The sequence below is a fragment of the Microtus oregoni genome, unplaced genomic scaffold (assembly GCF_018167655.1).
Source record: "Microtus oregoni isolate MIOR12 unplaced genomic scaffold, Mior012 000031F_ref0000149, whole genome shotgun sequence".
NCBI classification, from domain to species: Eukaryota; Metazoa; Chordata; class Mammalia; order Rodentia; family Cricetidae; genus Microtus; species Microtus oregoni.
Genome location: NW_024543090.1, coordinates 4,190,828 through 4,215,932, shown reverse-complemented (window position 1 = coordinate 4,215,932; position 25,105 = coordinate 4,190,828). Strand labels below are relative to the sequence as shown.

At 44.4% G+C, this 25,105-nt stretch overlaps 2 protein-coding genes across 5 annotated transcripts in view; both read left to right on the top strand.

Moving 5' to 3' along the window:
• Window positions 1-5,224, top strand: part of Caprin1 (cell cycle associated protein 1) — a 33,777-nt gene extending 28,553 nt beyond the window's left edge. For both annotated transcript variants that reach the window (XM_041678750.1, XM_041678751.1), the window contains 4 exons: window positions 428-622; window positions 1,358-1,458; window positions 1,789-1,852; window positions 3,377-5,224. In XM_041678750.1, the coding sequence (XP_041534684.1) occupies window positions 428-622; window positions 1,358-1,458; window positions 1,789-1,852; window positions 3,377-3,441 (425 nt within the window). In that variant the 3' untranslated portion in view covers window positions 3,442-5,224. The remainder of the gene's footprint in view (window positions 1-427; window positions 623-1,357; window positions 1,459-1,788; window positions 1,853-3,376) is intronic.
• A 3,768-nt stretch (window positions 5,225-8,992) lies between these two features.
• Window positions 8,993-25,105, top strand: part of Nat10 (N-acetyltransferase 10) — a 42,125-nt gene continuing 26,012 nt past the window's right edge. Inside the window, exons 1-9 of one of the 3 annotated variants that reach the window (XM_041679277.1) lie at window positions 8,993-9,192; window positions 12,734-12,856; window positions 13,219-13,310; window positions 15,016-15,187; window positions 16,399-16,521; window positions 18,302-18,363; window positions 21,201-21,315; window positions 21,412-21,519; window positions 24,764-24,897. In XM_041679277.1, the coding sequence (XP_041535211.1) occupies window positions 12,749-12,856; window positions 13,219-13,310; window positions 15,016-15,187; window positions 16,399-16,521; window positions 18,302-18,363; window positions 21,201-21,315; window positions 21,412-21,519; window positions 24,764-24,897 (914 nt within the window). In that variant the 5' untranslated portion in view covers window positions 8,993-9,192; window positions 12,734-12,748. Of the gene's footprint in view, window positions 9,376-10,105; window positions 10,133-12,733; window positions 12,857-13,218; window positions 13,311-15,015; window positions 15,188-16,398; window positions 16,522-18,301; window positions 18,364-21,200; window positions 21,316-21,411; window positions 21,520-24,763; window positions 24,898-25,105 lie in introns of those variants that run through there. The other 2 variants (XM_041679278.1, XM_041679279.1) reach the window with 2 other exon arrangements.

Genomic DNA, 25,105 nt, shown 5'->3' with positions numbered 1-25,105 from the left:
TAACACATCTGGAAAGAGGGGACCTCAGCTTTCAGAATTGTGGGCACTGTCTATGAAGTTTTCTTTTAAATTTTCTTTTAAATTCATAATTAATGTAGTAGGGTCCAGCCTCCTCTGGGTAGTATCTTCTCAGGTAGTGGCCTTGGACTCTATAAGAAAGGTAGCTGAAAATTAGCCATGGAGACAAGTCAGAAAGCAGTATTGTTCCATGGTCTCTGTTTCAGTTTCTACCTCTAGGTTCCTTCCTCAAGTTTTTACCTTCTGCCCCTCAGTGGTAGACTATGACAAAGAAGTGTAAGCCAAATAAACTCATTCCTCCCATTAAAAAAAAAAAGAATGAAGTGTAGAAGAGATTGTATAATGCACAAGACATGGGAGAAAGAACACTAGTGAACTCAGTTCATGTATGTCCATTTTTCTTTAACAGTGGTTGGCACTTACCATGCTTCCCAGGACCAGCCCCATCAAGTGCCTGGCAACCACCAGCAGCCCCCCCAGCAGAACTCTGGGTTTCCACGCAGCAGTCAGCCTTACTACAACAGTCGTGGAGTATCCCGAGGAGGATCTCGTGGTGCCAGAGGCTTAATGAATGGATACAGGGGCCCTGCCAATGGATTTAGAGGTAAACAAGTAAATCAACTTATGATTACTTTTTGTAGTTTCAAGACTTTTCTCAGTTGTAAAATAAGTAGAGATTTGTCTCATGAATTTTAGGAAAGAATTAGCTGTTTATTTTAGTCCCTTAATGTGTAATTTAAATATTTGAAGTGTGTGTTGTATGTGTGTGGCTTCAAACTTCAGATCCTCCTGCCTCTGACTTTTGAGTGCTGGGATTAAAGGCATGTACAATCATGCCTGGTTTATTTTGACAGGTTTTTTTTTTTCCATTTTATTTATTTGGTTTTTCGAGACAGGGTTTCTCTGTAGCTGTGGGGCATATCCTGGAACTAGCTCTGTAGACCAGGCTGGCTTCGAACTCAGAGATCCACCTGCCTCTGGCTCCCAGGTGCTAGGATTAATTAGGCATGCACCACTACTGCCCGGTTAACAGCTTTTAAAATCATAAACTTGGGAGAGAAAATAGTGAGTTGTTACATAGGTTTGTGTTTATCGTTTAGTCTGAGTTAGCAGTTTGTTTAGGGATGTGTGTATGTGTGTTCATTCCTAGGTGGACAGAAAGTACCATCTAAGGCAGGTGGTGCTTAGATTAGATATTGATAAACAGATTGGATCAAGACAGAGAATTCAAGATTAGTTTAATTAACTAGTGTGGCTTATTTATATTTATTACCCTTCCTTTTAAGGAAGCAGAGTCCTTGTAAGGAAAAATAAATTGTTTCCTTGTCCTAAATTTTAGGAGGATATGATGGTTACCGCCCTTCGTTCTCGAACACTCCAAACAGTGGTTACACACAATCTCAGTTCAGTGCTCCCCGGGACTACTCTGGCTACCAGCGGGTATGTAAACACAGGGTGGATCTTAGTCACTAAGTGATCAGGGGTTAATTTTAGGGTGTCCAACATACTTTCCTATAAAAATGATGGCTTTGGCTTTTTTGTTTTGTTTTACATTCATTTATAACCACTTAATGTAGTTTTCTAAAAGTGGTTTCAAAACAGAACATATAAAAATATTAAATTTAATGTAAGCATAGTAAGAATAGAAAAACTTAGCTGTAATACACTGTCTAGAAGGAGTGATGTATTCTGCTAGTGTTGAGCTATAAGAGTAAATATCGGCATGTAAAATTACTTTTCCTTTTGAGTACTAAATAACTTGTCTTTTAGGATGGATATCAGCAGAATTTCAAGCGAGGCTCTGGGCAGAGTGGACCACGGGGAGCCCCACGAGGTAATATTTTGTGGTGGTGATCCTAGCTCTTATGTGGAGCTTCTGTTCTGGCCTTGGAAGAACTGTTCATAGTCTGCATGTAGGTTATATGTTAGGAGTGCATATATCTTTTCCAGACGTGTTGCTAAAGATTAAATGAAATGCTCTGTTTCTAAAATTTCATTTTGAATCCAAATTTTAATTTTTGAGTGATTTTCCCTGTTATTGTCTTGAAAATCAGAACATTTTCTCTGCCTCAGAAAAGTGTTTTCCAACTGGAAATTTATTTTTCAGGTCTTAAAACCTGCTAAATGTTTTTAGGAAGTACTTACTGAAACTTTTTGTAAGACATTTTTGGAACGAGATTGAACATTTATATAAATTTATTACCCTCTTTGATTTTTGAAACATGCACATTATATTTTAGACCCAGAAACCCTTTAATGGCCAGATAAGCCACAGGTATATCTAGAGAACCATTTAGAAGTGACAGACTAATTGTAATTTGATTACTTTTAGGATCAATGATCTAACTATCAAATGTATTTGTAATGTTAAATAGAATTCCCAAATTCTTAGCAACTTAATTACTTTGGAGTTGAACATTAGAAGTTTATTTTGTTTCAGTTGTCTTTCAAGTAATGGAAATAATTTCTCACGTAGGCAGGAAGTTAATCTGTTGAACAATTACAGACAGCATTTCATGTAATCTGAAGTTCTAAATGGTTCTCTGGTCAAAGGAGGTTAAAGAATTAGGTTTCTAACAGTTATTGGCTGGCCATGACATGTATAAAATGTATATTAAGGAAGAATTATAAAGTACTTTAATTTGAATGCTCGTGGCAATTGACCATTGAGGAAGTGCTTTTCAAAAAGTTAACAGGTCACCTGGGAAATACTGACTTGAAGTATCAAAGGTATTTGCATGTGAATATGGGTTCTGTTCTTCTATCCCACCTTGTAGCATATTCTATGAAAGTTGATTTAACTGATAGATAAAATATCTGTTTTAACAGCATGTAAAAAGTTACTTTACCTGTTATAAGTCAATATACAATTTTGAATGTTATGTAGTTTCTTTTTAACAGTTTAGGTAAAAAGGTCTGTTTTCATTCTGGTGCTTTTATTAATTTTGATAGTATGATGTTCCTCACTATTGAAATGTAAGCTAGCGTGTACATTAGAATGTAAGCTCCACGAGAGCAGGTACCTTGTCTGTCTTCACTGCTGTATCTATTCCCAACGCCTCGTGACAGTGCCTGGCACATAGTAGGCACTCAATAAATACTTGTTGAATGAATGAATGAATGAGTACTGGTGGAATACTCCATTAGCTCTACTCTTCTTTTAGCTAGAGAACATGAGCAAATTTGCGAATGACAACTCCCAGGACAGGTGAAACTTGAACGCTGAAGAATTGGCCTCTTAAGCCTAATAATGTGCTGACAAGCTGCCCACATGCTTCTTGACTTCAGATGAAAGTCTGCTTGAAGGCAAAACAAATAATACTTGAAAGAAAAATCAAATGCCATTTTTGTCTTCTAGGTCGTGGAGGGCCCCCAAGACCCAACAGAGGGATGCCGCAAATGAACACTCAGCAAGTGAATTAATGTGATTCACAGGATTATGTTTAATCGCCAAAAACACACTGGCCAGTGTACCATAATATGTTACCAGAAGAGTTATTATCTATTTGTTCTCCCTTTCAGGAAACTGATTGTAAAGGGACTGTTCATCCCATAAAGACAGGACTACAATTGTCAGCTTTATATTACCTGGATATGGAAGGAAACAATTTTTACTCTGCATGTTCTGTCCTAAGCGTCATCTTGAGCCTTGCACACAATACTCAGATTTCTCACCCTTGCTTAGGAGTAAAACATTATATTCTTACTGGGTGATAATATCTCCACAGTTATTTGAAGTGGCTTGGGGGGAAAAAAAGCAAGCTTGACTTTTTTGATATTGGATAAAATCTACAGTCAGCCCTAGAATTAGTCAGTGGTAATCGACAAAGTTAAAGCATTTTCCTTGAAAGGAAGATGAAAGGAGTGGAGTGTGGTTTGGCAAAGCAACTACATTTCACAGCTTGTCCCGTTAAAATTGGAGCACCGACTGATTAGAAGCATATCAAATTATGCTTGGGTCCTTAATCACACAAGTGAGGCTGTCTACCAGCCTTGCCTCAGCATTAGTCATCTGGACAAACGACTGTGATTAAAAAATACATGTATATTACTTTTCAATAGTGGATATGGTATAAGACAAAGCCAAAATGCAAATTAGGCTTAGAGTGGCTCTTCTGGAAAAATATGCAACAAATACGGGGTATGATCTGGATGAGTTGCTTCTGTACTCAATGTGAACTATTTAGATACCTTTTGAACACTTAACAGTTTCTCGGAAACAGTGACTTACATGAGGATGGTACTGCTTGTCATTCCTCACGATACTGTGCATTGTCATCACTAATCCTTGGATCTTGCTGTATTGTTACCTAAATTGGTATAGGTACTGATGAGAATCTCTAATGGATGGATAGTCATAACACTTATGGTCACATGTTTTTCTCCTGCAGCCTGAAAGTTCTTAAAAGAAAAAGATCAAATGCCTGCTGCTACCACCCTTTTAAAATTGCTATCTTTTGAAAAGCACCAGTTTGTGTTTTAGATCAATTTCCCTATTTTAGGGAAATGACAAGACAGTAGTTTCAGTTCTGATGGTATAAGCAAAACAAATAAAACATGTTTCTAAAAGTTGTATCTTGAAACACTGGTGTTCAACAGCTAGCAGCTGTTAGTGTCACAGACATTGTGGTTATATCCAGCAGCTGGTTCTGAAAGAGTTTCACTTTTGTCTAATTTAACCCTAATTGAATTCTCCTTTTCTTGTGGAGACATTTATGTTCAAAGTGTTGGTTCTTTGCCTTAGATTCACAGGGAGAGTGTACAGTTGGATGGAGATGGACGTTTAGCAGTGTTTAGCAGCCATATGTTCTGTGTTGGATTTTGTGCTAGCAGTTTGAGCACTAGTTCTGTGTGCCTATGAACTTAATGCTGCTTGTTGTCCCACTCCATTTTACTTCGTGGAGAATTCATTCCTCGTGTTAAGCAAAGGCTACTAAGTTAATGTTACTTTCTGTACAGAAATTAAAACGTACTTTTAGCCTTTAGCAGACTTTTTTTCCCCAGGCAGACAATTAGCTACTCAAAAACAAAACAAAATTATTCTCACACATTCATCATTAGACAACTGGAGTTTTTGCTGGTTTTGTTGCCTACTAAAAATGGTTAGGCTGTTGAACATTCCACATTCAAAAGTTTTGTAGGGTGGTGGATAATGGGGAAGCTTCAATGTTTATTTTAAAATAAATAAAATAAGCTCTCGACTTTTCTCCTGTGTGGTTGTGGTACATCATATTGAAAGGGTATCAGTTTGCTTTTGCCAAGAGTATTTTGTCAGCACCTCCCCTTGTGTGCTTTAAATGACATCTGCCTGGGATGTACCACAACCATATGTTAGCTGTGTGTTAGGGGGATGCATAAACCCTCATGGACTGCTGGATAATCCCTGGGGGATGGGCTTTTGAAGTACTGTAGAGAACTAAATTTGATATGTGTAGAAAATAATTTCATGATATTTAGAAAGCAAAATCAAAGTAAAATAAGTTCTTCAGTATTGAATTTGAGTTGTGATGTGAATGTGGAGAATGTGTTCTGTTTCAGACTTCTACACATAGTGTAGAGCAGAATATGTACAATGTGTAGTTTGACGACCTCTATTTAAGAGTTGTTTAATCCTTTCAAGACACCATCTAATTAGGTGTTATTCTACCATTACATGTTTAATGTGTAAAACTTTCTAATGTCTGAATTCGGACTTTTTCTTTTTTAAAGGAATGCCTCACTAGACAGAACTACTAAAGTAGTTCCGTTAAGACCTGAGTTTTGATACTCAGTATCTTGTGTAATATGCAAATACTTGTCTAGATGCAGAAGATCTTTGTTTGGTCAAATGTGTATTTTAGCAGAGTACAGGGAAATGATTGCCACACATGTCTCAGTGTAGTAAGAATATAAAAGATCTTGTACATGCAAAATTACCAATATGTATATATGCTACATGTATAATGAAAATGCCACCCCCCCCCAAAAAAAAAAACCCAATTAACTCTTAAGGTAGCATGTCATTGGTTACTTTTTGGTTAGGGCTATTTTATTAGCAGGCCCTAAATATTCCTCAAAGAAGAGTTTTTCTTTTGATCGTTTCTTGACATTAAAACACACATAACCTTACAATGATTGTAGTAAATTAACTTTTATAGTTCTTTTTCTTCATATATATGTACATACACATATATGCACTCATACAATGCTATTGTATAGAGACGTCAAGGAGACATGAGAATGTGTGCTTATTCTCAGGTTCATTCACTAAGGTGCTTAGCTGACAACCAATTTATAAGTGCAGAATATAGTTGAGCAGCTTATGTGTGCCAGGCAATTTGTTGTTTGCTATATTTTTGATGGTACATTTGATTAAGGGAAATGACTGAATTCATACCCTTCCTTTCATCCTTAAGCTTCTGAATTTGTATTCCACTTGAGTTCCTCTTAGTTTTATTGAATATTAGTTATACTTCAATCAGTACTGCCTTGAGCTTGTCACCTTTATGGAGTTCATGGGATAGAACTCTAGAAAAACTGAATCAGGGCTTTTCATTACTATTTTGAATTTATAAACATCCTGGAAAGACTAGGGAATGTTTAAAATTTCATTGGGTTAAATTGTTTGAAAACTGAATTGATTATAGTTCTTGAGCAAAGCCTGTGAGTTCCATACATCTTATGGAAAACTCCCTAAATACTTGTAAGAGAAGACAAGATTATGGGTCTGGTCTTTAAAAAACTAGAATACTGTGTGCTTTCAGTCTTGGTCCTAATACTATACATTGCTGAGCTGTTCTGATGCTTACCCAGTTTCCTGCAGCTGCCTTGTTCCTTCACTTTTGACATTGAAGCAGTTTCTCAGATGCACTTCTAGTCAGATTTTGGTACATTTATTTGTATTTCCTGTAAGTACTATATTTCTTTAGGGAGACTACATGAACTTTAGCACATTTGGGCATTATGGTCAGTATTAACCATTCAGTGGTGACAACAATAGGACACTGGTGGCGTGGGCCCAATGTGTGCTAAGTGGCATGATTCAGCTGTGTGTGGTTAAGAAATCTAATATGGTCTAGTCCGTATGATCAGGAGAGACCTCATTTAAAGAGATGACTGAACTAAGTAAGATACATGGATGAAGAATGGTAAACTAGACAAAAATCAAGGATGCCCATGCTTCACTGACTGCTGTTTGGTTTAAGTGTTAGCAAGATTTGCTGGTGAAACTCCTATGGGCAGTTTTCCATGTTTGGTTTTTGTCGCTTAACATGTGGAAGGTTATTGAAGATTTTACAATGGTGTGTGTATTGTTTGGGGATCGGGATAGTGGGCCATCCAATAAAACTGCCATTTAAAAGACCCTCACTGCAGTGTTGAGAACAAAAGTTTATGGGTCAATGGAATGTAGAAGGTACATTTTGGTTTTAGCAGCAGAAATTAAGGTGTAAGAGGGCAGTGGTGAAAGGATACCAGGTTCCTGACAGGAACTGAGGAGTACTCTTGGTAAATGGGCTTCATCTCTGGTTATACTTACGAAGGTGACTTAATCCAGTTCCACTGTTTTTATATCATCAGTTATTTTTAGTTACTTTGTCTAGAAACACCTAAGTTCCAAGCCTCTCAAATTCAAAGCTCATACTAAAATACTTGATAGTAGGCCAGTGAGTTGGCTCAGCGGGTAAGGTTACCTGTGGCCAAACCTGACCAGAGTTCTGAGTCCTGGGACCCACGCAGTCAAAGGGGAGAATCGTCTTCCGAAAATTATCCCCTAACCTCAGGTGTGTATTGCCATGCCCATACTCGTCATCTCTCAATAAATATATTTAATATGGTTTTTGGTTATCTTAGATATTCCAATCTTGCGGAGTACTCTATGCCAACTGTTTTTAGTCTAACGATTTGATGGGGGAGGGTACAGTCCTTATGTAAAATCACATGGTTCCATAGCTTTGACAGCTCAGCCACCAAGCACGTGTCCACTTCCTGTTCCCTACCTCTCTACATTGTAGACCAGAAATACACAATATTTCACGGCAGTTTCCCGTTTGTGCGTTATGGTGGTGTCATCCATTTTGCGGTGGTTAGGAGGTAAGCACATTTTTGTCCCCAAAATTCTAGTGGGCTCGGTCCACTTCTGCGGCATTAGCCTAACATTTGCCAACTTGCTGACTGCTTTTAAGTCGAACATTAAGTGTCATTTCAAAATTTTGGGTACAGGTGTGTGTCAACAGTACTCTGCCCACTTTATACAGTTCGGGTAGTTTTATTTTCTCAAACTCTAGTACTTAAGTATTAAAGCTAGGATCATTTGGTACCGATTAACAGACTACTTGTCACGGTAAAGTTTTGTTAAGTGAGTCAACGTATAAGTAGATTTAAAACTGGGGAAGGAATTTAGTTTTGTACATTACGGAGCATACGGTGTCCAAAAGTGCGGGGTATATAGAGTTAACGTGTCTTTTGCCTAAAAGAAGACAGAAATACTTGAGGATTTTTGTGGAGGTGGAAGGACGAGCTTCCTGTAGAACTGCAGGAAAGATAATAGATCCTGATTGGATTTTCAGAACATTTGGCATGATGCGGGTCTGAGAAGAAACTGTAACATACAGCGGCCACGGTCATGGATACAGTTTACATACCCAGACTGCTTCTGGTTGGAGGGTCGAGTGAGATGAATAAAGCTCCTGGCCTTCGTGCGGATCGATAAAACTGCACCCATGCTTCGAACAGCTGTTGCCTCGTGCACCCAGGCTACAGTGGCGTTCTTTAACACGTGCACCAGATGAGTTCGGATACCAGTGGCTAAAGCCAGCTGCAGACCGCACAGATATATAAACAATTATGTCCGTCGGCCAGAACCAGGTTCTGGGGTCATAAGCAAATCGTAGGGTTGCAATGGCGATCGGAAGCTACTGCGCAGCCGCAGTAGATACCGGCGTTATAGCGCTTACGTTAAATGCTGCGTCATCACCAAGCGCCGAAGCAAGGGAAGGTCCCATCGCCCCAGCGGTCCGTCCCTCCTCACTGTTGAGCTAGTCCACACGTGCTGCTGGCAGCCTAAGTGTCCGCACGCGCTGACTGCTCCTGGCTGTCGGCGTCTCCTCCGCAAGCGCGCAGGTCTCCGGAGCGGCTCGGTGCCCTCACGTACTTCGGTGGTGCGGCTGGCTGGGTTCGGGCGGACTCTGGACGCAGGTACTCTGTGGAAAGGCTGTGTGTTCTTTCCGGGCCCGCGGGGCAGGCTCGAGGACGAAAGCCCCTGTCCGGGCTGAAGCCGGCGTCTTCGGGCTGCCTCTCTTCTGGACGCCCAGCAGACAGATTCTCCCGGTCTCGGATACGCAAACACTCTCGGGGCAAGGTTTTTGAGCACTTTCAGGGGTGCGTGACTCTTTCCCACACAGGGATCTCTCTAACGGGGGGAGTGCAGAGTGGGTCGGTGTCAAAACCGCTTTCAGAGAAACGTGCTCAGTTCCTGGTAGGAATGGTAGGTTTTGAACTAAGGCGGGTTGATCCCGAATCTTCTGTTCCTAAGAACTGCAGCATATCCGTTCGTTTATACTCTATTCCGTGGAGTTTCATTCAGGACGCCTGACAGTGCATCTCGCCGCTCCTGGCACAGGGTGCTTGCTGTGTGCACAGGAATGGATACAGCGGCGGTACATCTGGCTCAGTGGTTCTCAACCTTCCGAATGCTGTGTTCCTCAATCATAAAATTCTTTTCATTGCCATTTCATAACTGTAATTTTGCTAACTGTTATGAATCGTAATGTAAATATCTGATGTTTCCGATGCGCTTACCGTGAGGGGGTCGCGACCCAGGTTGAGAACCGCTGATCGAGCTGGGCATGGTGGCCCAAACCTTTAATCTCAGCACTTGAGTGGCAGAGATGGGAGAATCTCTTAGTTCGAGGCCAGTCTACCTGGTCTACAGAGTGAGTTCCAGGACAACTCCGGATACACAATGAAACCCTTTCTCAAAAAGCCAAGCAACCAACAGAACAGAACAAGAAGAAAGGACGAGAGAAGAAAGAAAACAATTTATCTTTTCTTTTTGTCCAGCAGTGCCTTCCTCATCTATTCGGCTTTCTTAGCAAAAGTAGCCGTAGATCATTATCAGATACCTTACTCCAGCCAGGTATTACTTTTACATTTAATTTTGTCTGTGTAGTTCTACCTCGTTTCTTTTTATTTATTTATTTATTTATTTTTAAATTACTCTTAGAATTAAATTTTATAGTCAAAGGCCTTATCTGATAATGGTAAACTCCTGGTAAAGGGCTCACCTACTAAAACAAAATTTAGTACTTTAAAAATTAGGTACCCTTTCATTTTTGTGGATCTTTATGTGTCTGGCAACATAGAACTTACAGACTGAACTGACTGATCCGCAAAGAAAGGGGCTCAGGTGGAGTTGGGTGGACATAGTGTGAAGCTCTACTGCCGTGGGCTACTTGATTTCTTTGTATTGCTTTGCCGTTTTAAACAGGAGCCATCTTTGTGGTGGTGGTTTATAGGAAGGCTTGCTAAAGCCAGTGTTGGGGACGGAGATTGTGTTTAGAACGCTGCAGGTGCTGGAGCTTTAGACTCACAGCCTTGCACTCTGATACTTGGGATTGTTGCTGATTTACTTTGGTGTATTGTTCTAGGTAATCAGATAGGTTTTACATTTTATTTTATTTTGAAGATACTAGAGAAATTGAATCTAGGGCTTCCCCCAGCTAGGCAAATTATGTACCACCATACACTCATGGCCCATATTTGTATGTATAGAAATATGTTTGTTTTATAAGTGACATAATTTTTCTTATGTTTTAATTGTGTGTGTTGTGTTTTGTTGCATGCTGCATGCCGTAGATTGCATGCGGAGGTAGAGAACAACTTTTAGGAGTTGGTTCTCTTCCCTTTTTTTCACAGTGGGGGGTGTTTTCTGAGATGGTTTCTCTGTTTAGCCCTGGCTGTCCTGAAACTCACTCTGTAGATCGTTCTGGCCTCGAACTCACAGAGATCCACTTGCCTCTGCCTCCCAATGCTGGGCTTAAAGAAGTTCTTCACCACCACCCTGCGGTTCTTTCCTTTTACCTTGTGGGTTTTGGGAATCATATTCAGGTCATCATGTTTGGGAACAAGCACCTTTCTTTGAGCCATTTTACCACACGTGAATTTTTTTTTTTTAATGCATTCCAACCAAAGTTTCTCCTCCCTCCCCTCTTTCCAGTTCCTTCCTCCCAATCCCATCCATTCCCCTCCACTCTTTTCTTCAGATACAGATGGGCATACAGTGGATATCAGCTAGCCATGGTTTATCAAGTTGTAGCGAGACTAGGCATCTCTTCTTCTATTAAGGCCAGGTGAAGTAATCGGTGGGAGGAATAGGTTGCAAAAGCAGGCAGCAGAGTCAGAGATGGCCTCTGCTTCCATTATTAGGGGTCCCCCAAGAAGACCGTGCTTCATAGCTGTAACATGTGCAGAAGGCCTGGGTCAGTCCTGTGCAGGCTTCCTGGTTCTCAGTTCCGTCTCTGAGCCCTTGGGAGCCCAGGTTTATTGGTTCTGTGGGTTACTTGTGATGTCCTTGACACCACTGGGTCCTGCAATCTTTCCTCCCCTCTTCCACAGGGTTTTCTGAGCTCTGCCTAAGATCTGACTGTGGGTCTCTGCATCTTTTTGCATCAGTTGCTGGGTGAATTCTCTCTGATTGGCTAGGCACCAATCAGTTCTGACTGGTCCACACCTATGAATGTTACAGAAATCGAATCATAAAAGACAAAACATCAAAATAAAAACCACTATTTAGAAATTACATTACATTTTGGCCTTTTTTGGTCCCCACGCCCCCTTTTGCTATGTATGTGTATCACAATGGTGTTCATAGTGCTGGAAATGACTCTCAGATGGTAGAATGCTTACTCGCCTAGCATGCCTGAGGCTTCAGGTTTGATTCCCAGCATAGCAGAAACTCTTGTGTGGTGGGGTACACCTGTACTTTGAGCAGCTTCCTCTAATCCTAGTACTTGGAAAGTGGAGGCAGGAGGATTGGAAGGTTAGGGTCATCTTGAACTATATAGTGAGTTTAAGGTCAGCCTAGGATATGTCACACAGTTAAAGACAAAACCCAGTAGAATAAAGTTGTATATCATACTTAACTTGCTACTCTTTTGAGTCTATAGAGATGCCATTTTATACCTTAATCATTCTTTATTTATTTATTCGGTTCTGTTTTTTCAATACAGGGTTTCTCTGTCACTTTGGAGTCTGTCCTGAAATTCACTGTGTAGACCAGGCTGACCTCAAACTCACAGAGATCTGCCTTCCTCTGCCACCCTAGTGCTGGGATTAAAGAGTTGCACCACCACCGCCTAGCTTTTATTTATTTTTAACACAAGTCCTGACTCTCTTCTCTCTCTTTCTTTGTTTGGAGACATGGTCTCTCTGTGTATCCCTGGCTATTGTTAAACTCACTATGTAAACAAGGCTGATCTCCAGCTTACAGAGCCTACTTTGCCTCCCCCGGTTTTTCTTCAAATTCCTTGGTGATATAAAGTACACTTCTCTGCAGCATTTGTCTCTTATGCCTTAATTTCCTGATTATAAAACTGAGACCTGTGGAGCTGTTTGAACATTAAGATTGTAATTAAGATTACAAATGTGCCTGGCACAACCCCACGGAAGGCAGCTAGCTGGTGCAGCTCACTCGGATGTGCTGTTTAGTTCATCTGTATCTCCTTTCTTTCTGTTTTAGTGACAGTCTTCCACCATGCACCGGAAAAAGGTGGACAACCGAATTCGGATTCTCATTGAGAATGGCGTTGCTGAGCGCCAGAGGTCTCTTTTTGTTGTAGTTGGGGATCGAGGGAAAGATCAGGTAAGACCTGGTAAATGCTTCGTGTTCTGGTTACCTGGTTGGCAGGTTACCTAGGCCATTTGAGGTTTCAGCACATAGTGCTGTTAGAACCCCTTGACTGATAAAGTCCCTAGTGGGAACATTTGTTCAGTACCTGGAAATGGTAAATTTTTTATATTTAGATTTGTAAGTGGGTGAGACAGTGTCTTTAGAATGCAAAAATGATGGACTGACCTCAAGGTTAAGCTTATGTGACCCGGCTTCTGTTTCCATCTGGTTATTTCTTTCCTAGTGACCTTGGTGCTTTTCAAATGAGGTCTCGGGCCTGGCGGTTCCTATGGTGTCTTTGACACTGAGATTCTGTGATTTCTCTTTCTTGGCAGGTGGTTATTCTTCATCATATGTTGTCCAAAGCCACCGTGAAGGCTCGACCCTCAGTCCTCTGGTGCTATAAGAAAGAGCTGGGGTTTAGCAGGTAAGCTTGACCTCTGGATATCATCGCCACCTTTCAGTTCCTGCTCTTTAAACTGCAGGAGAAAAGCCCTGGAATGTGTAAGGGTTACCACTATTGCTAAGGCCAGTGTTTGCCCTAAAACAGCAGCCTTTGTGTTTCCCAGCCTCCCCTTTCCTGTCTGCTTCTGCTTTAGATCATGATGGCACTGCTCAGAGACATTCCTAGATGTTTGATGCCTAACGGAACAGCGTTGCTCCCTTTCTCCTCTTCAGAGAGTTCTTAATAGGTGGTTATTTTTACACCACCACACTGTTTACCACTGAGCTCCATATCCAGACTCCTGGTGATAGGGTTGAAGAGATCATTCCTTGGCAAGAGTACATGCTCTGCAATCCTATGGACTGTAGTTCAGTCCCAGCAGCCACACAAGCCAGGCTTCCTGCAGATGCCTTCAGTTCCAGCTCCAAAGACCCAGTGTTCTCTGAGCTCCACCCACGGACGCCTGTGTTCATGTATTCACGCAGGCACAGGTACAGATACACAAATAAATGAGCCTTTCCAGAAGACGTGCAGGGGAGCTCCAAAGCAAACACATGTGGGTACCTTGGGACTGTTGGAAATAGCACAGTTCAGGGCCTAAGGGGTTAAGTTTTCAGTTCTGCTGAGTAATTTGGAGCCAGAGTGCATCTGTTTCTTCTCTTGATCATCTCTCATCTCTAAGAATCTGTTCCGTGCTTCATGGTGAACTAGTTCTGTGTATGTGTTTCTGTCTCCCTGGTAGAAATATATGTCTAAGGGCAATTGTATGGAAGTCAGTTTCTCCCAAAACTCTTGTGGAAAGATGCCCCGATACAGGGCACCTCATAGTAACATGGTAGTCATGTGGGAGAAACCTGGCAGTTCTCCCGTAACTCTGGAGGAGTGTGAGATGGGGTAGGCATTACACCTCTGAGGTACCTGCTTTAGTGGCTCCTTTGAGCTTCCTCAGCCCACCCCGAGGTCATCACTTTCCCTAACTACCTACCCAGTACATGTGGTTGTCCTGATGGTCCTCATTTGGCTTATTAGCCTCAGATATGCTCAGCTCTGTTCACTCTCAGGTCCTAGCTCGCCGCTACTTCCCACACTGCAGCAAGTCTCCCTGCTGGCTTCTGTGCTGAGGCTGCCATTTCTTCCCCTGACACTGACTGCTGAGATCCCTTGTTTCCTGTCGGCCACCTCCTTGAAGCTCTCTCCAGCTCTTAATGAGACTTTCCTCTGGTCTGCAGTGTGGATTGATAACTTTTTTTTCCTGTCTGGGCAATAAACTTATTTTGTAGATGTTTTCTCTCATCTTTCTAGTTTCTCTTTTACAATCATATTGTGTTTGTGAGTGGTGAGGGAGAGGAAGAGAGGCGGGTGTGGGGGCATGCAGTGCCATAGCACACACGTAGAAGTCAGATGACACCCTGCAGGAGCTGGGTCTCCATCTACTGTGGAATCCCTTAAGCCCCTCCACATGAGCAGCTGCTGCTCTTAAGCAGAAAGCGCTGACCTATCTTGTCAGCCTGCAAAGCCTGTCGTGCCCACACCATCCCAGTGCACCTCCATTGTCCTTCCCCCTGAAAGTGAAGCAGTCAGCCCTGCTGCGCTCGCCGCATCTCTTTCCCACCAGCTCTGTGGGTCTGAGGATCACCGAGTCTCTCTTCCTGTTCTAATTGCCTTTCTTGGGATGATGGTATTACAGTCACCGGAAGAAGAGAATGCGGCAGCTGCAGAAGAAAATAAAGAATGGCACCTTGAACATAAAGCAGGACGACCCCTTTGAGCTCTTCGTAGCAGCCACAAACATTCGCTATTGCTACTACAATGAAACCCACAAGATCCTGGGGAATACTTTCGGCATGTGCGTCCTCCAGGTGGGTGGCTTAGACTGCCTGATTCCCCGCGGAGAACAGGGATACAGTAAGTAGAGAAAGTTCACATTCAGATATCACTGAAGACTTGCCCACTTTAAAAAGGAAACTCAGTTACTTGCCCTATATAAAATTTCTATAAGAATTTCTGCACCTGACTAGAGGTAGCAGAAAGTAGACCACTCACCATTCTAGGTGGTTCCTGCCCACCGTGACTGATACTGAAGTTCTGGACCAATGGTGCACACCCTTGGATGCTGAGGCAGGAGAATTGTGACTTTAGACCAGGCTGGCCTTCACTGTGTGCTCCTGTCTCATAAAAGGAAACAGCAATCCAGCAGTCTAGCCTGGTCATCCTAAGGGCCAGGTCTGTGCTGGAACTAAGATGCCTAGCCTGGTCCCAGTTACAGCTCTGCACCTGCACACCACTCCCACCTGTCCTGAGCCACAGATGGCCTCTCCCTACCCCATTCATTCCCAGTCTGGCCCTTCAGAGCCACACACTTCCTCTCAGCACAGTTGGTGAAGGTCTTCACTGGTATTGGTTTTCTCGCCAACAAGCTCATCAAACGCATTTCTCAGTTCAGGTGGTTGTTATCCAGTGTTTGACTTCATTGGATATCTGTGATCCTCCTTCTACACCCACCCACGACAGACATCTGTGCTCAGCTCCATTCAGTTACTCACATATGTACTAGGACCATGGTTATGTAAATTTGAGAATGGGAAGTCAAGAATAGGAGTTCTTAGGTTTTCCCCCCCTCATCTCTCGTGAGTTATCTCCAGCAAGGCTGGCTTCCAGCCCACTTGGGGTGTCTCAAGTGGTTGTTTGATTTTTGTTGTTGTTGTTGTTTGTTTGTTTTTTTGGTTTTTTTTTTGTCTCAGTGTTCTACACCATTATCAGGCACTGGAATACACAGGGCAGTAGCGCCCCCATGTGGTGTAGTTCAGTTTTGTCAGTTTGTCTACACATTGTCCAGAAAAAGAAAGATACTTCTGAAATTGAATGTCAGTCAGTGAGATTTGGAAGACTTGCTTCCAAATAGTTCATTAGATTATATTACCCAGTTCTCCTGTACTCCAGGAATGGGCTGTCTCCTGTGGTACCCTTTGTTTGCTGGTAGGAAGGTGTGAGAGGTGAGGTTTTGGGCTTGTGCCCTGAAGCCCTCATTGCTGTACCACTGCCCCTTTCTAAGGTCTCTGATTCCTCCTAGGATTTTGAAGCATTAACCCCGAACTTGCTGGCCAGAACTGTGGAGACAGTAGAAGGCGGTGGACTGGTGGTCATCCTCCTGCGGACCATGAACTCGCTGAAGCAGCTCTACACAATGACCATGGTAAGAGTGCTTCCTGACTAACAGAGCGCTCTGCTTGGGCTGTCGTGTGGGCCCCTCCAGTGGGTGCTCCGCACAGCAGCCCGTCGGCTCCGTCCCCTCACTCTCGCATCGGTGGGTGCTGAGTCCCTGAATGTCACGTGTGTTTTCAGACAGGTGCAGTTCCACACTGGCGAGGTGCAGGGCAGCTTTTGGTTGTTTTTGCTTTGTGATACAGGGTCTCACTTTACAGCCACGACTGGTCTTGAACCCTTGATCCTCCTGCCTCAGCCCTGAGTGCTGGACTTGGGCCCAAGTTTGTGTCTCACACAGAGGGATGTGTGTAGATTTCCTTGCTGGCACTCATCTTTTGAGGGGCAGCAAAGAATAGTTGATTCTGTCTGGCAAGAATTTAAACTGTGGGGGAGCTAGTGCCCCTCCTAAACAAGGCAATGAGGAGGTGGGGCTGTCTTGCCAGGTCATTGTCCTAAGAAGCAAGTTTAAAGTTATCCCTGGGCCTCAGTGGCTCAGGAATGGTGCTGCCATCGGCTCTGGCATCCAGTGAGCTGTTTTTCTGGTGAGATGGGCGTCCTTCAACCTGTAGGCCTGTGTCTACCACTCCCACACCCACCGACACTTGCCACTAAAGGCCCCCTGATACCTTCAGACGTGTTTGGCACTTCTACCCCAGGGCCTTTGTTCTGAATATTCCTTCTGGAATGTGCTTGTCAAGTAGAATCACTGCCTGATGACTGACATCCTGGTCAGGGTTATTGTTGCTGTGATGAAATGCCCTGACCAGGAGCAAGTCAGGGAGGAAAGTGTTTATTTGGCTTACACTTCCATGTCACTGTTCATTAAAGGAAGTCAGGGCAGGAACCTGGAGGCAGGAGCTGATGCAGAGGCCATGGAGGATGCTGCTTACTGGCTTGCTCCACGTGGCTTGTTCAGCTTGCTTCTTACAGAACCCAGAACCCCCATCCTAGGGGTGGCCCCGCCTACAAGGGGCTGAGCCCTCCCACACGCGCCCCACAGGCTTGCCTACAACCCCATCTTACTGAGGAGTTTTTCAGCCGAGGCTTCCACCTCTCTGAATACTCTAGCTTGTGTCAAGTTGGCATAATTAGCCGGATTAACTAAACATTTAAATATATTAGCTTATGGGGGCCATTCTTACTCCAGTCACTACAGTTGTGTTTCTTCAGAGCACTTGACAGCTCCCAGACATTGTTTGTATTCTGTCCGTCCTCTGCTGGTGGACTTGGGGAGAGCAGACTCAGCTGTGTCCACCTGGTATGCATGAAGCACTTGTTAGACACTTGTGAGTGAGCGAATAGACGACTTTGTGCCCACGTTAGTTTACTTACTCATTCCGTCTCTTGTGCTCCTGCTCATCCGTTCTGCTTCTCGTTTCTGACAGCCCTTCTCTGACTACCTTGAGTAAGTGGGTCTTCTCATTCGCTGTCAACGCACTGTGCTTCATTGTTAGACTTAATTGTCTTTAGCTGTTGATCATATACTACGTGCAAACAGAATTCTCGTTAGTTTACAGTGCACATGCAGCGTATCTGGCACTAGTTGGCATGTACATTTAGCCGTGCTGTGGTGCTGGAGGAACCGTGGAAGGCATCAGCGGTAGGTGAGGGGCAGTGCATGGGATAGCGACCTTGCACATGGTGTCTGATGCAGCACAGCAGAGAGGGGCGGTCTTAGTCCTCACAGGTTTGCTGACGTTGCCGAGGGTGGGGTCTTATGTTGCTTTTAGAAGATTTTTTCAATGGACGTTGTCTCGCTTTTTCCTTAGGATGTGCATTCCAGGTACAGGACGGAGGCCCATCAGGACGTGGTGGGAAGATTTAATGAGAGGTAGGTCTGCAGGGCAGTTCCTACAGTTGCTGGGAATCAGAATGGAAGAAATGTTTCTATCTTGGACCCAACAAATTTGCTCTTGTATCAGAGGGCTTTCGAAACCAAGTAAGGCTTGTTTTGTTTTGAGACAGGTTTCTACTTTGTCGCATTGGCTAGCTTTAAACTTAAGACTCACTGCCTCGGCTTCCCAAGTGTTCATCCAGCTAGCACTTGAGATCCTGATAGCACCTGTACTTGTAAAACCAACTGGATGAAGAGAGAGGGCTGGGCCAGAAATTGCACTTAAATCTTGCTGCTTTGGCTCTTAGCTTATTGTTCTGCCCAAGGGGTGGTTTATCTGGAGCAGTGGTTCTCAGCCTTCCCAATACTGCGACCCTTCAGTACTGTTCCTCATGTTGTGGGGACTCCAACTATAAAATTATTTCTGTTACTACATAACTGTAATTTTGTGATTGTTATAAATTGTAATGTAAATATCTGATATTTGCAGTGGTCTTAGATGACTGTGAAAGGGTCATTAGAGTCCCAAAGGGGTCATGACCCTGGTTGAGAGCTGCTGCTTTGGGTCACTTTCCCAGAAGGCATCTCAGAGAGCACTAATTTTTGGGTTTTTTTAGGGGGGAGTTTGAGACAGGGTTTCTCTGTGTAGCCTTGGCTGTCTGGAACTTGCTCTACAGACTAGGCTGTCCTCGAACTCACAGAGATCCGCCTGCTTCTGCTTCCCGAGTGCTGGGATTAAAGGCGTGCACCACCACTGTCCAGCTAGAGTACTAGTCTTTTAAGAGGGACCTTGTGGTAAGAGGGTTTTCTGTCCAGTTAAGTCTGGAAACTGTTGATCGTTTTATGAGTTTGTTGGAGCCCCTGAAATATTTTGCAGCAGCTAGAACAGTAACTGTCGACCCCACAGGAGTCACATCAGATATCTATGTTATGATTTCTAACTGTAAGAATTACAGTAGGAAGTAGCAATGAAATCATTTTATGGTTGGGGGTCACCATAACATGAGAAGCTATATTAAAAGGTTGCAGCATTAGGAAGACTGAGAACCATTGAGCTATAACGTGTTTAACCGATTATTTTCCCCTGGAGCCTCCTTTTTAAAGAACCTAAATAGCCAGTGAAACACGCTGAGCCACTGGTTCTCAACTTGTGGGGCAGGGAGAGAATGACCCTTTTACAGGGTTGCCCAGGACCACCGGAAAACACAGATACTTACATTCTGATTCATAGCAGTAGTAAAATCAGTTATGAAGTAATGTTATGGTTGGGGTCAGCACAGTGTGCAGAACTCTGGTAAAGGGTCACAGCATTAGGAAGGCTGAGAACTACTGCTTTAAGCTTTGGTCTAGATCAGTAGTTTTTTATTGGGGGTGACTGGGGTGACTTTGCCCTCTAGGTATATTTGGCAATATCAGGAGATGTTTGACTCTGGGGAGGGTGGGGTAGAGGTGCTATTGGCACTGAGTGCACAGAGCTAGGGTTGGTGGGGAAACCCCAGTGGACCAAACAGTCGCTGTGAAAAAGAACCATCAGCTCAGTTCTGCTGAGGCTAAGAAACCCTCCAGGCCTCAACAAGCTCAGGGGTTGTTCTGACTTCAGCTGAATATGGTGTAGGCAGGAGAGGAACAACTGCATGCTGGTGACTAGAGTAGGTGCCTGTGAACGTAGAGAGAGTCTGTGTGTGTGTTCGTGTGTGTGTGTGTGTGTGTGTTTGTGTGTGTGCAGGTGCCCACAGTACCAGGAGGTAATGAACTCTTGAAGTTGGTGTTACAAGTGGTTGTGAGCAACCCAACAAAAGTTCTTGGGAAACCCACCTGGGTCTTCTAGAAGGGTGGCAGGCACTCTTAACTGCTGATAGTCTGTCTAATCCCCCCCTTTTCTTTTAAGATTTATGTCTATGAATGTTTTATTTGCATGCATGTCTGTGCAGCACATGTGTCTGGTGTGTCTGGTGCCAGTGGAGGTCAGGGAAGGGTGCTGGATCCCCTAGAATTGGATTCTGAACAGTTGTGAGCTGCCTGTGAGTGCTAGGAGTCAAACCTGGGACTTCTACAAGAGCAAGAGTTCTTAGCCTCCAAGAGGCTCTTAAAAGCTTGCTGTCTTAGTCACTGTTACTGCCGTGGAGACACCATGACCAAGGAAACGCTTATGAAAGAAAGCATTTAATAGAGGTTTACTTGGGTCTCAGAGGTTTAGTCCATTATCGTCATGGCAGACAGCATGGCAGGATCATGGCAGCATCCCTGGCCGTGGAGCAGTAGCTGAGAGCCACATCCTTGATCTGCAGGCAAAGAGAGAAGGAGGATGGGCCTGCTGTTGGCTTTCGAAACCTCAAAGCTCCTCCCCCACCCCCCATTTTCCTCCAAAAAGGAGGAATCCTTTTCCTTCTCAAATAGTGCTATTCCCTGATGACTATGCATTCGGATAGATGAGCCCATGGGGCTATTCTTGTTCAAACCGCTGCACATGGATGGAAAATTAAGAGGGCTTTTTTCCCCTCTTTTGCTTTTTTTCTTCCCGTGACAGGAGGCAGATTTGGGTTTGTGTTTCTCTGTATGACTGGTGACCATATGTGGCTTGGATCTGGAGTCCCAGCTGCCTTATGGGTGGGCCAAATGATCCAGGAGCAGTGGGTACCTGCTGACAGGGGAGCTCCTGTCTAGGGTCCTAGGTTTTCCTGTATAAATACACTTGGGTGACTTGCAGAGCTGGCTGAAGCATCTCATTGAGCTCTACCTGGGTTCTGACTCTGGTGTTTCCTAAAGAAACTTGAGTCTTGCTTAGATGTTGCCTGCCTTTCTTGTCACCTCACTGCAGCTGCTGTGTCCCACAGGTTTATTCTCTCCTTGGCCTCTTGTAAGAAGTGTCTTGTCATTGATGACCAGCTCAACATCCTGCCCATCTCCTCCCACATGGCCAGCATTGAAGCCTTACCTCCTCAGGCCCCAGTGAGTCTGGGTTAGGGGGACTGGGATCTGGAGGATGTCATATAATTTCCATGTGAGCTCTTAGGCCAGGGCAAACTGCTTTCTCTTCTCTGATAGGATGAGATGCTCAGCCCTGCTGCTCAGGAGCTGCAGGAACTGAAAGAGAGCTTGCAGGACACTCAGCCTGTGGGTGTTCTGGTGGACTGCTGCAGGACGCTGGACCAGGTACGTGTGCACTCGGGGCTCCCCGTGCTGATACTGACAACACAAGGTAGGACGTGTCAGCTCTACAGTGTCGGGGCTGTGTTGTCTCAGTCAGTGAGCCGTGGTAGGAATGGGTTGTATTTAAAGAGGAATTGTCTTCCATAGAGAATGATAATTTTGTGTTCTTTAATTTCAGCTAAGTTTGGTGATACAAAAGGTTTTGTTGTGTTTTGTTTTGTTTTCTTCCTAGACAGGCTTTCTCGGTGTAGCCCTGAGTGTCCTGGAACTCACAGGCCTGCCTCTGCCTCCTGAGTGCTGGGATTAAAGGCGTGTACCACCAGTGCCCGACTGGTACAAAAGTTTTTGCTTATGACTTACATACAAGAGTGGGGGGAGGTGCTTCTGGCTCCTTTTACTAATGCCCCATCTACTGCGAATCCTCTCTGGAATCTATTGGCTTGGATATATGCTAATAGCAATTTGAATGGAAACACCAAGACATGTTTCTATGTTTGCTGATGTGACTGGCTAGTTTTATTCAATGGCTTCTGGGCCATGATGCTTTGATAGTTAGCATGGCCCAAGGCCTTCAAGCTGCTGTTCTGCCCAGCCTTGGTCAGATGAGCAGCACAGGACTCATCCCTCCTCACAGACAGCAGCTGCAGTGTTCCCTCCCCCACTCAGGACCGAGTTTCAATAGGCTGGCTTACCTTTTCACTCTGGAAGTGTAGGTCTAAGCTCTTTGGGTGTTGGTTAGGTTGCAGCCTCTAAGTTGTGTTTTTTTTTTTTTTCCCGAGACAGGGTTTCTCTGTAGCTTTTTTGGTTCCTCCTCCTGGAACTAGTTCTTCTAGACCAGGCTGGCCTCGAACTCACAGAGATCTGCCTGCCTCTGCCTCCCTAGTGCTAGGATTAAAGGCGTGTGCCACCACCGCCCAGTTTTCTAGGTTGTTTTAAACCACTGCCAGGCTAGTGAACGAGGGAACAACAGGATTTGAGAGAAACTATAATACTGGGAACAACATTACCAAATAAAAGCAGCTTACTCAGGAGGCAGAAGCAGGAAGATCGCTGTGAGTTTAGTCCAGGCTGTGCTATGTAGTGAAATCCTTTCTTCAGAAAAAGGGCAGAGGCTCAGTAGAGTGCTCTCCTGGTGTGGATAAAGCCCAGGGTGATTACCCAGCATTGTGTAAACTGGGAAATTCTACTGCTCTGGAGGTGGAGGCAGGAGACTCAGAAGTTCAAGGTCATGGTGGGCAACCGTGAGTTCTAGACCAGCTTGGGATTCTTGAGACCCTGTCTTTAGAAAAAAAGAAAAAGAAGCCATGTAAAACAAACCAATTAGTAAAGCATAAAGGCATACACGTTAATGAACTAGAAAGTAGCGTTTATGTTTCCAGCTGTTTTGCTATTACCAACAGTGGTGCCAGGTGTGATGATGTAGGCCTGTATTCTGCATACTTGTCCAGTGACTGACAGGAGGATAATTGTTTCTGAGGCCAACCTGGGCTGTGTGCAGGAAGCCACTGTCTCAGAAAAGAATTACTATTAGGACGTTCTCCCAGATGGATGTGTGGCCATTATAGATCCAGGAGCTGCTGGGTCAGAGACTGGGCATTGGAATGCCCAGCTGGTAGTTCTGCTGACAGTGCAGAAAAATGTCTGCCTTCCAGATTTCTCTACAGTTACATTTGAGTCTATACTGATCAGATGTGGGAACGTCTGATCATTGTTTTTAGTGAGCAAGGCAGGCAAGTAATTATTGGTTATTTCTGTTTTGCTTTCCCTTTTAGTTATCATGTCTGCATTACTTATATATTTGTCTTTTTCATGTTAGCCTTTCATTTTAGGTAAATATTTTAGGATACATTTTAGTCTATTTATAATTAGCATTTAGAACTTCACTTCCCTAAAATTTAAAAAGTAAAATGTAGTTCAGCAAAGGCCAAGTTAGTCCCTGAAGCCTCAGTCCCTTGGGTGTCTCCATCAGAAGAACCTGGTGTCCTGAAGCCTTTCCCCATCTGTATTGGGCCTTCATCTTAGAGCCATGGCCTTAAGAGCAAGACTTGCTCCTCAGGACCGGTCTCAGATTTCAGTGGGTGTCCAGATTTGATCCTGAGTAGTAGTGCGGCTCCTAGTTAGTCATTGTTTCCCTCTAGTGTGGCTGGGTGCCAGGCTTGGCAGTGAATGAGGATGCCTGCTTCAGAGCCCATCCTCTGTAAGATGAGACAGATTCTGTGTGGAGGAAGTTAGCAAATCCTATGGTATAGTGGTAAGTGCTGTGTGGAGCTGAGAAAAAGGATGGTAGTTTAGAGGCCTCGGGCACATCAGGTGGAGTGGGGACGGGTGGAGTCTTTTAGAAGGCCTTGAAGGAGCTTTGCCTTGAGTTCCTGGGCAGAATAGTGGGCCTGAGACAGGAATGTGGTTCAGGTGCTTCAGGACCAGCAGGAAAGCCTGCAGGGCTAGCAGCTAGAGGGAGGTGGTGGGGGAGTTGTTAAGGCCACTGGGAAGTCCAAGGCGTGAGAGATGGTGACAGGAAGAGCTTTGTGTGTCTCTTCTGGCTGCTGAGCTGACTGCAGGCTGTGGGAGGACGTGGGTCGAAGCAGGAAGGCCCATTATGAAGCTGCCGTTCTGGTGGAGTGAGCTGGGACCGGAAGGGCTGTGGGCAGAGCTGAAGAGGAGGGCACGAGGAATGGCAGGACCGTTCTGAACATGTCACTGAAAGGACGTGCTGGGCTTGGGTGAGAAAACTGAGGGTTTAGCGTATAGAATTGAACAGTTAAACTCGGGGAAGCCAATAGGTGGAGGTTTAAGTCTGAGATACCTGTTGTATGAGTGGAGCTGCAGAGCAATGGTTGCAAGCACCTCAGAGTATGGCAGTGGGGAAGAATCTTTCAGTGGAGACAGAAACTTGAGCCTTGGGCACTCACTTGGTCCTTTTGATCTTTTTGCTGTTGTCGTTGGCTCTCCCTCCCCCCTTTTTTTTCAAGACAGTGTTTCTCTGTTTAACAGCTCTGACTGTCCCAGAACTCACTCTGTAGACCAGGCTGGCCTTGAACTCACAGAGATTAAAGGCGTGTCTCAACACGCCCAGCAGTCCTTTTGGTCTTGGCAGAGCTGAGGAGCTGACCAAGGGGGTGCTGAGCAGTGATTTCTGGCCTGTAAGAACTGATGCCCCTTTGGTTGGCCTTGGTGCCAGCCTGACGTCTACACCAAGATGGTGGTGAGAGCTTTTCTGGGTGTTCACTTAATGTTTCCCTTTACACAGGCCAAAGCTGTTTTGAAATTCATTGAGGGAATCTCTGAGAAGACCCTGAGGAGTACTGTTGCCCTCACCGCTGCCAGGGGACGGGGCAAGTCTGCGGCCCTGGGCCTGGCTATTGCTGGGGCAGTGGCATTTGGGTAAGGGTTCCTTATGGGTAATGTGCAGGATTTGGGTTGGAAACCTGGTGGAGTTGTCTCTGCTTCCTCATCAGGGCTGGTCACCTGTAAGTTCTCTCTAGGTCCTGGGTGCTTCTCTGGAAGCAGCAGCACTGCCCCCCGCCCGGTCACTGAGAGGCATACTGGGTGCAGAGGCAGTACTAGGACCCTTTTGTTTACTGCTTGCTTG